Genomic DNA, 13,185 nt, shown 5'->3' with positions numbered 1-13,185 from the left:
TTCATAATTGATTACCATTATAAAATTCTAAATACCAACATATTTCTTAAGTCCATTGTTAGCCCCCCCCCCCCCACTTTGTCTCTGGATACCTAAATTAAATTTCAAAGCACAAATGGATATGTTTCATCATATCACACATCTCTATTTCTCTCATTTCAAAATTCTCCGTATGGAAACCATTTTTTGATGAAGACACTGTCAAAAGCCAGGTGGACAGCCATTTTGCATCCACACTAGCTAAATTCTACAAGGCAATTTCAACATTAAAATTGTCAAAAAAAAAATAGCTTAAAGCTATGGAGAGAGCAAAGTACGGAATACTCGTATAGAGGTAAAGTCTTACACTTTTTCCTTTGTTTTGCTGAATAACTTGATGGAAAAACGCTCACAGAAAACTTTCGGGAGGACTCAATAATACACGTATTGGATTCTAGGGTGTAACATAGAGAACAGAATAGAAAAACTTGTCCTTGAGAGCCCAAGAACAACCAAACGTATAATCATGGAAGTAAAAGTGAAGGGGGAACGAGAAAAATACATAAAAGATGAGTCTTTTTTTATTGAATATCCGATGTATTTTCCCCTTGTGTCTTTAGTGTTCTTTTTATTTCTTGTTGTAGGTCTCAGCAAGTTTGCCCGACTGGCCAGGTCAGTTACACGCAGCCGTTCCGTTCTGGTGCAGCAGTTCTCGATGCATTTACCGACCATCAAATCGGACAACACTAAACAATCACAGATAGCCCATGTAAGGTCGAGTTTGAGCATCTATTCTGCGAAGTTTTAATAGTTCCCAATGTGTGCATGCGCAGATCCAGAGGAGGGGGGGGGGGCGATGGAGGCGATCCCAGCAACCATAAAATGAGGGGGGGGGAATTTATCTGTATCGTAAAATACGGGACGATTCGATGAAGCTAAAGAATAAATTGTGCCTTCCAACACATTGCCCTGGATCTGCACATGCCTCGGCTTCACTCGATGTTGAAAATGTCCGCCTCGGATGATGTCTACATAAGGGATACGAATATAGTTAACGCTGGTTACTGATTCTGCAAGTCGGTGCCGTTACAGATTGGTTAAAAAGAACCTAGAATTCAGGTTTTAAACCAATCCGTAACGACGCTGACTCCGCAGAATCAGAATCCAGTTTGCGCTATATTCGTAAGCTGGATAAATCTGCCTCGGCTTTATTCGCATCTTATGGAGTCTGCCGTTACGACATTCGCAGCTGAAGATATCAGCCTCCACTTCATTCGAAGTTAAAGATGTCTGTCTCAGCTCCGGAGCTAGAGATATCTGTCTCGTTTTTATTCGCAGCTGATGGTGTTTGCATCGATTCCATTCGTAGCTGAAAACATTTGCTTAGGCTTTATCCGCCGTTGAAGAGGTCTGCCTCATGCGTGAATCCAGAGGAAGGCGATATGGGGGGAGACAATCGCCCTTCCCAAGAGTAGAAAAAGCTAAAAAAATTTATCTGTCCCGTAAAATACGGGACGACTCAACGAGCCTTATCGCCCCTCCCAACACATCGCCCTAGATTTGCGCCTGTTCCAATGTTTTATAGAGGCGCAGTCACTCACTCAGATATAGTTTCACTTATATCTGAGTCGCCCGTATTGAGTCGTCCCGTATTTTACGGGACAAATAAATTTTTTAATCTTTTTTTTATAACAGGTGACAGACAGGTGAAAAATGCATGGTGTGACCATATTTCATCGAGGAAAATACGAGACATTGATAGCTGTCGCTGAAAAAAAATCATTAATTCTTTCCGAAACTCCCGGAATATGCCTAATGCCATAAATCCCCCAATTAGCGTAGAATTAAAGGCACTAATTCTATTAAAATTTAAGTCTTCATGCAATTAAAAACATGGAACGAATCTGCAGTGACTATTACAGTGTACGGGGTGTCCCATAAATTCGTAAATAGTTTTAAAATTCACAAAATTTTGAAGGAATCGAAAAAAATTTGAATGCAGAGAGTTTTTGCTAAAAAGTTATTCTCTCGTGAAATTTATTCTATTTTTTTGGCACAGAAATAAAATTTAGTTTAAATTTATATCAATAGAAAGCGCTGAAAGAAAGAAAGTCACTAAAACTGTGTAATTAGCTCATTTCAGAATTTTCCTGCCGCTGGCGCTCATAAAAGGTTTTCATTGTGATGCTGAAATTGGTGGATAAAGCACTATTGGTGAAGTTGTCTCACCTCAATTACGAATCGCCAGCTGAAGCTAAGCTGAATGAACGTTTCGGACAGAGAAAAGATTGAAAAATGGGTCGAGTCCAATCCGTCCTGCCGGAAATTTCATGCAGCACCCTCTATCGACCAAAATTTGAACTGTTTTTTTTCTGTACCAAAAATCTCGCTTTGTGTGGTGACAATTTTTCACCAACCTGTGATTAAAATAGATAAATTCTCATAATTTTTTAATTTTTAAACTATTTACGAATTTATGAGACGCCTTTATTTTAAAAAAGAACTTATAATTATTGTTTTGAAATTATACAAAATCTTTCAGGAACGACCCAAAGTTCTATGATTTAAAGTAAAGGATTATGTATGGCTTTGATACGGATATTGCGGCACAAAAAAGGAAATAGTTCAAAATTTTGTCGACAGAGAGCACTGCAAACCAGTGCTTAATGAGTTATTTGAAGTGCACGTTTCTTCAATCTCTTCTGTGTCCGAAACATTCGTAAAGCTCATGATTCGCGCGCGCGCGTGTGTTGTGTCATACATTCCGCATTTTATGACTATACAGTCGGCCCCCCGTATTCGCGGGGGTTACGTTCCGGGGGTGACCGCGAATACGGGAAATCCGGGAATAACTAAAACCATAGTTTTCTTCTTGTATATCTCGTTTATTGAATATTATGGGAAAGAGCAGGGTGACGCAGAGGATAGAACGAAATGTAAAAGAGGGTGCAGCGATTGTTGGCGATGTTTTCTGAAAGAGCATCGTGATTTCTGTTTGTCGTGTCTTCTTCATATCATCAAGTATGTTGTAATATGATGACAAGGCCTCCTCTACCAATTTTTCTAAATGTGAAGAGCGTATCATATGGAGATCTATGCCATGAAAACAATCCATTGCTGATTTGAACGTCCGAAGCCTTTCCGTTATGTTACTCATGGTGAACCTGTCTTCTACTTCTTTATCTTGATCTTCATCTGGTACCGCTTCAGTTTCAGGAGCAGCCAACCTTCATTAATTCCTCCTCTGTCAACACCTCTTAATTGCTATTAATTTAGCTGTTCGACTTCCTCTATATCAATATCATTGAACCCTTCTCCACCCACCTGTTTCGCTAACATGACAATGTCTTTTATAGTCTCTTCAGTTGGCTCTGCAGAAGTGGTTGTATCCTTTAGTGCACATTGTGGCAAAAGGTTAATCCAATCCAAGAGGACTTTTTCTCTCTTGGGGGCTGCCACGGCTCTGGTGATGACAGTAATGTCATTAGCGAGCCATTCTAAATATGCACAACTCAAATTTTGTAAAAAAAACACGCGAATGACGATTTCTGAGTGTTGGAAAACAAAATTCCAATGAAAGAAAAAAAAAACCGCGAATACGGGGGGCCGACTGTAATTTGGATATTTCTGGTGATTTGCTTCTCCGTAGCGCCTCGCGAAAATTCCTCTTTCGTGAGAATGACTTTTTTTCTCCAGGCAATTTATTCTGTCTCTCATTAGACAGGGTGTCCCATAAATTCGTAAATAGTTTAAACTCTAAAATTGAAGGAATCGTATATTTTAATGAGTTTTGTGAAGAAGCTTTATACTTTATACATAGGTGGATTTTTTGGTGCAGAACTAAATTTAGTTCACATTTTTTTGTCGATAGGGGACACTGCGCAAAAGGTTATTCTCACGGAGTAATTTTTTTTTTTTTTTTTTTTTTTTTTGAACAGAAGAAATTTAGTCCAAATTTTCGTCAATAGAGGGTGCTGCACAAAAGCTAATCACTGGGAATATGAACAAATCAGTAATCAGGTCTAATAACTGTCACCGGGTTCGACAGTAGTTATTAGACCCGAACATTTCTTCCAGTTCTTTTCTGTGTCCGGAACATTCGTAAAGCTTCAGCCGGCGATTTGTAGCTGAGGTAAAACACCTTCACCAATAGTGCTTTATCCACCAATGTCAACATCGCAAAGGACCAGTAACAGGGAAATTCAGAATGAGAAATAAGCTGAAAATCGTACACCCTGCATTTTATGACTCATTTGTGCGTATTCCCAGCGATTAGCTTTTGTGCAGCGCCCTCTACTCACAAAAATTTGAACTAAATTTTTTCTGTACCAAAAAAAATTAACTCTCCTTCGTGAGAATAACCTTTTTCGCATAGCGCATTCAAATTTTCCCAATTCCTTCCATTATATAAATTGTTAAGCTATTTACGGGACACCCTGTATTTTAATACCTACTAACGGGCACTACTCGTTAGCGGACAAAATTTTCGGTCTCGACGGTGTGCGTTATCAAGAGGTTTCACTGTAATACTTCTCCTTTCCTCCATTGACTGCATTTAACGTATTAACGTATGAATCAAAACTACGCTGAAGGGCATGATCATATAGAATTTCGTGGAGGGGGCTCTTCCCCCCCTCCCCCGCGTCAAAGGTGGGTTGACTGATCTAATGTATATATATACAGTCGAATCCCGTATTAACGAATACCCTTGTAGCGAAAATCTCGTTTCAACGAACACTTCTCCAATCCCTCAGATAAATTTACATAGGAACAATGCAAAACCTGGAATTCCTTTGCAACGAAATTTCCTTATAACGAAGTGATTTTTCCGGTCTCTTGAAGGTCGTTATAATGGGGTTCGACTGTATATGAATTGACATCATCATCATCGTGCTCCCTCCAGCAATAATGAACATGCCCCCCCAGACTTCCAAGTCTATGGTCAGGTGTGTTGATATCTTGTTTCACTAAACCAGCGTTTCTCAACCTATGGTCGGTGGACCAGAGGTGGTCCTTAATGATGTTACAGGTGGTCCGCAAGCAGACTTCAATTCTCATTGAATGAGAATTCATTCAATTGTTAAACTGATATTATAAATATCCCCTTTTGGGCCCGATTAAAAAAAAAACTAGACCCTCATACTTCGAGTGACCATATCTCATCAAAAAATGCAAAGAAAATTTTCATCCTATATACAGAATCTCGCTAATTGCCGACAAAACGTGCAATTCTGAAATAAATTGCTAATTATTGTTGAAATTAATGGAATTAAGAACTATTGCAAATCGAGGTAAGAAATGTATCTCCCGAAAAACTTCAAAACCTGGTGAGCGCATTTCATTGAGATGAAATACGGAAAATAGGGGTCTTCTGAATATGGCAAGAGGACGTATATTGGAAAATGCCAATTGTCGTCAAAAACATTGCTATAACAGCGGCAAAATCTTTCAGTCATTGCTGAAAAATTACTGATGCGGGGTAAGTAAAGGAAGACTATATTGGAAATCGCAGTTGAAATGCAATTCCCGGTAAAAGCCACTGTGTGGTCACGTGGGCATCGTGCTAGACTCCCGTTCCGATCGTGGTTGGCTTTCTGCGGTTTTTCAGCTTCAAAGCGCAAATGCGAGCCGGTCTCCCACTTGAAAAAGTCTTCTTTCCGCAGAGAGCAGGCAGACCTACAACACGATACTGACATAACTTGAAAATTCAAGTATTTCCACCTTTACTTCAGAAAATGGCAGACAGATGGCAGCACGAACACGAAATAAGTGCAACTCGGTAACATAAATACGTTAGGGTCACACATACACTCAGAACGCACATTCTGGCGTGTGCTGATTCGTTAGAAATTCCGTAGAGGGACTTCGTTGAAAAAAACCGAGACAACTACCGTATAAAAAAAGTCGGTCCAACCATGAATGTCCTTTAAAATACTGGTATTACAGGCACAATTCTCATAGGGGTCCGTCGACAAGTTTCAAATATTTACTGCTCCTTGGGTATAAAAAGGTTGAGAAACGCTGGACTAAACGAATTGTCGATTTTCAACAGCTTTCTGATGCGAGGATGAATTTCCGGAAAAGGCAGAAGATTCAACTGTCCTTGCGGGGAATCCAACCCTGTCCTCTCACAAGCCTGGCGAGCGCACTGGACTACAAAGGAAACGATTCTCAATCTTCCCTTAAAGCTCGTATGCGCCGAACAAGACCGTTCATGGACGGTCGGACCTAACTCGGGCCGAAGCTCATAATTGCTGACACTGCCACCAGACGGCGACTTATCCGAGGACGATATCACTCTTCGCTATTAGGGCTACTCCAACACCATCTATAGCAGGCCTCCACGCGAAGCTCGTCACTGTAGAAGTTCATCTTGCTAAAAGCCATTCGGTATACTGCAAAAAAGTGTAGATATGACGCATGCGTCGACCTTCTTCAGTGACGTCACGAGCTTTGCACGGAAGTCTTCTGCTGTAGATGGCCAATGGTCGATGGAGCCTGGGCAGTGCACCGTATGAAATGAAACGCTATAGATGGTGTTTTTTTGCTATTCCCCGCAAGGGTAGGTGAATTTCCTCCCTCTTTCCTGAAATTCATCTCCGCATCAGTCAGCTGTTGGAAACCTTCGTATGGATAGCGGAAAGTGACGTCATCCTCGGATAAAGGAATTGACACTTATAAACTGCCAAACACATCCTTAGGGCTTAGGGGTCATTCAAGTATTACGTCAGCATCGATGGGGGAGGGGGTTCCGGATTTGCTGACTTTTTATGACAAGGGGGGAGGGGGGTTTGAAGGTTGCTTGCGTCATCAACCGCCCCTTTTTGAAGATATGAAATATTCTAAGCTGCTGACGGGGGGGGGGGTCAAAAATGGCTGAAAATCTGCTTACGTAATACTTGAATGGCCCCTTAATCTATATTTAATCCCAGGTTGCCGCTGTTGATGGCCAATTTGTGACCAAATACAGTTAAACCTGTGTGTGTGTGAACAGACTATATTTTGACTCCGTTCAAGAGAGGTATGCGTCTTAGTGTTCGTCTTAGACAGGTTTCATTGTATTTCATTTGAGAGTAAACAAAAGATCGAATTAGCTAAATAACGATTGTTCACTCTAACGCCACCAAATGGCTTTATTTGGCTTGTTTTTTTTCCCCTTCCGTTTGGCTAAAAATTGATAAATTGCTTAAATTGATTCTAAAAAAAAGCAGCCAGCTGAAACCTTGGCTCGATCTTTGATTTATCTCGTCTTCATGTTGTTTGTTTATCCCCCTGTCGATGACAGATGATCAGCCTGAATGCCGAAGTTCTTCCCCAGTACAGACAAGAAGCCCCCAAGACACCGCCCCACATCCTGTTGCACTACTGCGCCTTCAAAGCCATATGGGACTGGGTCATACTGTGCCTGACCTTCTACACGGCAATCATGGTACCTTACAACGTGGCCTTCAAGAACAAGACCAGCGAGGACGTGTCGCTGCTCGTTCTGGACAGCATCGTGGACGTCATTTTCTTCATAGACATCGTCCTGAACTTCCACACGACCTTCGTGGGACCAGGTGGAGAGGTTGTCTCCGATCCTAAAATAATCCGCATGAACTACCTGAAGAGCTGGTTCATCATCGACCTCCTGTCCTGCCTTCCTTACGATGTCTTCAACGCTTTCGATCACGAGGAGGACGTGAGTACAAAGTGTTTCGTCTCTTTCTGAATCAAAATACACGCCTCTTATTAGAATCGCGAATAATGTTATCATTCGGGGTTATTGTTATCCACTATGTACGAAACGAACCGATATAGATAACTTGGGAAAAAAATGGGACAAGAGTGCTCAACCTTTTGAAGAGTGCGGGCCACTCCATTGGTTTAGAAACGTGTCTCCCTTTTTCTCGTGGGCCACGTGGTCCAGAAATGTACCACGGGTCACTTGAGTGATCTGGAAATGTGGCAAGGGTCACTTAAGTGATCTGGAAATGTGGCAAGGGTCACTTAAGTGATCTGGAAATGGGCCGAGCGTCACTTAAGTGATCTATAACAATGTCTTAGGTCACTTCAGTTATCTGTAAATGCACCACGAGTCAATTCCGTGATTTGTCAATGTACCGTGGGGTCACTTGAGTGACTTAGGAATGTGCCGCAGACCACATAAGTGATATAAAAATGTGTATTGGGTCACTTGAGTGACCAGGAGATGTGCCACGGGTCACTAAAGTGGTCAGGGAATTTGTCGCGAGTTTCACTTGAATGATTTAATTATGTGTTGCTTAGTTCATTTTTGGAAAGTTAAGTTTGAGGTCGCGGCCACATTTGGATCGTGGGGCATTGGTTGAGCATGTGTGATGTAGGAGTCGGGAGGCTGTACTTCTTTATTGATGTACTCAGTTCACAAATAACCAAATCGGGCCGTAATAGTCGCTATGGACCATGTACATGCAGCGTACGTTCACTTTTCCGTAGTGAAGACATGAGTGAGGCGCATTCATGGTTTTACCGCCTATGGGCTACACGAATTTGCCGCCCTCCTCCCATCGTAGTCTAATTTTCGTGATTACTCTTTCCTCGAATTCGTCACTCTGGGCTATAACCCGCTTGGTCAATCCCCCTCTCAGTCCTGCAATCACACCTGTGTCTCTGAGTTACCCTTTTGATCACTCCCATGCTCACACACTCTCCAAGTCATTCTTTTAGTCATTCACATCCTTGCACACCATTTTGGTCGCTCACATGCTTGCACACCATTTTGGTCGCTCACATGCTTGCACACCATTTTGGTCGCTCACATGCTTGCACACCATTTTGGTCGCTCACATGCTTGCACACTGTATTTGGCCACTCACATACTTGCGCTCTAGGTCACGCTCTTGGTCATTCACTAACTTAGTTCCTTACTACTAGGTTACTGAGTGACCAAAAGAGTGGCATAGAGTCAGATATAAGCATGTGTATGAGTAAAAGAGTGGCATGCAGAGCAAGGGACCAAATCAGTGAGTGACCTAAACCGTGTGAAAGCACGTTAATTACCAAATTATTGGCCTGGAGAGGTTGAAAGCTTGTGAATAACCAAAAGAATGGCCTAATAAATGGGTACATGATAAAAAAGAGTGACCTATAAAGCAAGGGACCATGTCGGTGTGCGACCAAAAGAGTGACCTAGAGGGTCTGCAAGTATGTGAGTGACCAAAACAGCCTGGACAGAGGCGGATTTATTGAGATTTATACAAATTTTGCTACCCTCCTCCCATTCTACTAACTTTCTTGGCCACTCACTCCTCAAATAGACCCCCCCCCCTCCCCTGTAAATACTCCACTGAAGTCACACGAAGAACTGACACAGCCATCCTGCTCAGTACAGATCCGGCAGGGTGAGACGAGAAATAAATCCCCGGATCCTGTAATAAGAAGGTGCTTCCGAGTCAAGTTCGGAGGGGTGGGTGGCACACTTGCTTGCTTGACTTGCTTTATCTCAGTTCAATCAAACGGGACAGATGGTCATCAAACTTATAACCGGAATTTTTTTACTCATATATACTCTAGTTATCAATCGGTTATTGTTATTAGAAACCTACTATTCCTAATGTGATCACCTTAAGCGGCGTGCACTGTATCATCAAATCATTGATGATAATCTCAAATTTTACCGTAACCTGTCACGTGACGCCTCTTTTTTGTTTTCTTTAGCAAGGGATCGGAAGCCTTTTCAGCGCCTTAAAAGTCGTTCGACTTCTCCGCTTGGGCCGAGTCGTCCGGAAACTCGACCGTTACCTGGAGTACGGGGCGGCCATGTTGATCCTGCTCCTGTGCTTCTACATGTTGGTAGCCCACTGGCTGGCCTGCATCTTCTACAGCATAGGCAGGAGCGACGCCGAGAACGGCGTCTCTTACAGCTGGCTGTGGAAACTCGGCAACGTCACTCAGCAGCAGTTCAACTTCAGTCGCGTCCCACCGACTCTACATCACCACCATCCATCGGGAGGAGGAGGGCAGTTGACCGGCAAGCACGGCCAAGTGAAATTCGAGCTGATCGGTGGTCCTCCCCGCGGAACCATGTACATAACCGCTCTGTACTTCACGATGACCTGCATGACGTCCGTCGGCTTCGGGAATGTGGCCGCGGAGACCGACAACGAAAAGGTTTTCACTATCTGCATGATGATCATCGGAGGTGAGTCTCTGCCTATTCTCTCATAACAGGAGTATTTTAAATTATACTGATACTACTCTTAGCCATCGGTAGCTCGATCTAACAGCCTACACCCCATTTAGCTCGATCTAACTTTTATGTTTCATTCTCGCTGAAACATTCGTCCGAGTGGAAGACGATAGAAGACGAAGTGAACTCTTTGACTTATTGCATTTAATACACATACACATGATAAAGGATGAAGCACGAATAGAAATAGATGTTAACGCGTTAGCTACATGATTGCGAATGCTCGAGAGACCGTGAGACACAGAAGCAGAACAGACAGCAATCTTAAATCACTTGAACATTATAAACAAAGCACAGAATAAGGTCTATTAGATGCTGCCATCTATATTAACGAAATAGATCACAACACCCCTCCCTTCTTAGTTAGGAAAGTCGTCGATTCCCAGTCGTTTTGGGCGAATGATTGTTCGTTTCGGTCTCGGAGTCTTTGTTGCCACAGTTCCGTTATCGTTTGGTATCTGCTCGTTTGCAAACGTTGAACTTGAACGTTCTGCACTAGTCTCTGTTGACACATCTGCAGGAATTGGACTCGATCCGGAAATCTCTGAACTTGTAGGATCTGTAGGATAACGGTTCATCATTTGGTCAGCGTGACGTCGGACAACATCTCCGGTATTGGTGATGGCTTTGTATGACACTGGTCCGGTTGGTTTCACAACAGTAGCCGGAATCCAGGATGCACCCTGGCTATAATTTCTGATGTAGACCATCTTTGGCATCGAATCGTCTCACTTTTCGTTGCTTTTGCTCTGTAGCTGCATCTTGCTCTTGTTTCCACCTTCTATCACCCACCAAGTCTGGATGAAGACGGTCCAAGACAATAGTTAGCCTCCTTCCCATCAGTAGCTCAGCTGAACTGACCCCTGTTACTGAAGATGGCGTGATGTGTTGATGAAGTAGGAAATTGGAAAGACGCTTTCTCCAGGAACCTGAAACGATGCGTTTTAGAGAGTCCTTCACCGACTGGACAGTTCTCTCTGCTTGACCATTTGCACGTGGTCTGTAAGGAGCAATCAGTGCTTGACGAATACCATTACTTTCTAGGAAACGGCGAAAATCGTTAGATGTGAACTGAGGTCCATTATCGGAAACTACAACATCCGGCAAACCATGAGTAGCGAAAATCTCGCGCAGCACATCGATGGTTTCGGTGGCAGTAGTTGATGTCATTCGTCGTACTTCAGTCCACTTGGAGTAAGAGTCAATCAGAATCAAGAAGTTTTGTCCTTGAAATGGTCCAGCGAAATCTATGTGAACTCGAGACCAAGGCTTTGTCGTTATTTCCCACGGATGGATTGGAACTTTGGGAGGTGCATGCCTTGTACGTTGACAGTTCGTACATCTTCTTACGTAGTTTTCAATATCAGCATCCATGCCTGGCCACCATATGAACGATCTAGCAAGAGCTTTCATGCGTTCAATGCGCGACATGAAATTCACTTAAACTCGAGATCGACCCGGCACTGGAATAATTACTCTATTTCCCCATAATAAGCAATTTTTATGCACGGATAGTTCATTCCTTTTTATGAAATAAGTTCGAAACTGTGAATTTTTCATCTCAACAGGCCAACCTTTTAGTACCCAGTTCAACACTCTAGAAATTATTGGATCTCTAATAGTCATTTTTGAGATATCCACAGCATGAAGTGGTGGATTTTCTAATTCTTCTATGAATAGCACTTCTAATGGAGAAGTGACCATGGATTCGGGAGTTTTTGCATTCGGTAATCTGCTTAGGGCATCCGCATTACCAATTTTCTTTCCCGGCTTATGAATTAACAAAAAATCATATGCATTTAGAAGCAAACTCCACCTTAGCATTCGCGGAGATAAAATCTCTTTCGTGGGCTTATTTTTATTGAAAATTCCCAACAGAGGTTGGTGGTCAGTAACTATAGTGAATGAGTGACCATACAGAAAATTATGAAACTTTTTTACTCCAAATACTATACCCAAAGCTTCCTTATCGATTTGAGCATAGTTCCGTTCTGTAGTAGTTAGAGTTCTCAAGGCATAAGCTATTGGTGCTTCTGAACCATCAGGAAGTACGTGACTCAAAACCGCACCAACTCCAAAAGGTGAAGCATCGCATGCCAACACAATGGGAAGCTTTTCATCGAAAGGAAATAACACACAATCCGAACTTAACAATTCCTTCAGAGAATTGAAGGCATCATCGTGGATCTTTGACCATTTGAATGGTGCATTTTGATCCAGTAATCTATGCAACACTTCCGCAACTGTAGCCTTATCCTTAAGAAAACTGTTATAGAAATTTATCAGTCCTAAAAATGCCTGCAATTGTTGTTTGTTTTTTGGAATGGGAGTCGAACGTATTGCTTCAATTTTCGAATTGGAAGGGTGAATACCCGCAGCATCGATACGGTACCCTAAAAATTCAATTTCAGTGACTCCAAAAAGACATTTTTCTCTTTTAGCACGTAATCCGACATTTTTAAGTTTGTCTAGCACGCATTCTAATCTTGATGCTAATTGATCTAGAGAATTAGCCCTGATCAAAACGTCATCAAAATATGGAACTACTCCTTCCAAATTTGAAAACAAATTTTCGATCATATTTTGGAAAATTCCAGGAGCAACATTAACACCATATTGCAATCTGTTAACCTTGAAAGCACCCTTATGAGTTACAATTGTCTGGGCCTCAGCTGAAGTTTCGTCTACACGAAGCTGTAAATAAGCCTGAGCTAAATCTATTTTAGCGTAATATCCTCCACCCTTCAGGTTTGACAGTAACTGATTAACAGCTGGAATTGGATAGGGGTGAGCATTCATGGCCTAATTCAAAGTTACCTTATAGTCCCCCACATAATCTAACGTCACCTGAAGGTTTAATAACGGGAACAACAGGAGTTGACCACTTTGGGTTCGAAATAGGTTTGTAGCGACCTCTACTTGAACTTTCACCGATTGCGGAAAAATTATGACGTCGCGCTTCGCAATTTTCTGATGAGAATATTTTGTTACCTAGC

The 13,185-nt window shown here is 42.2% G+C and overlaps 1 protein-coding gene across 1 annotated transcript in view; it reads left to right on the top strand.

The window, feature by feature from the left end:
* The window catches only part of LOC149068771 (potassium voltage-gated channel protein eag-like), a 91,810-nt gene that overhangs the window by 47,458 nt on the left and 31,167 nt on the right, over positions 1–13,185 (top strand). The window contains exons 4-6 of the mRNA XM_089250907.1: positions 624–748; positions 7,265–7,660; positions 9,658–10,141. Coding sequence (XP_089107033.1) covers positions 624–748; positions 7,265–7,660; positions 9,658–10,141 — 1,005 coding nt within the window. The remainder of the gene's footprint in view (positions 1–623; positions 749–7,264; positions 7,661–9,657; positions 10,142–13,185) is intronic.

The sequence above is a fragment of the Pholcus phalangioides genome, unplaced genomic scaffold (assembly GCF_987345545.1).
Source record: "Pholcus phalangioides strain wild (caught in Gottingen) unplaced genomic scaffold, Ppha-v1.0 ptg000024l_1, whole genome shotgun sequence".
Classification (NCBI taxonomy): domain Eukaryota; kingdom Metazoa; phylum Arthropoda; class Arachnida; order Araneae; family Pholcidae; genus Pholcus; species Pholcus phalangioides.
This window is presented reverse-complemented; position numbering and strand designations above follow the sequence as displayed.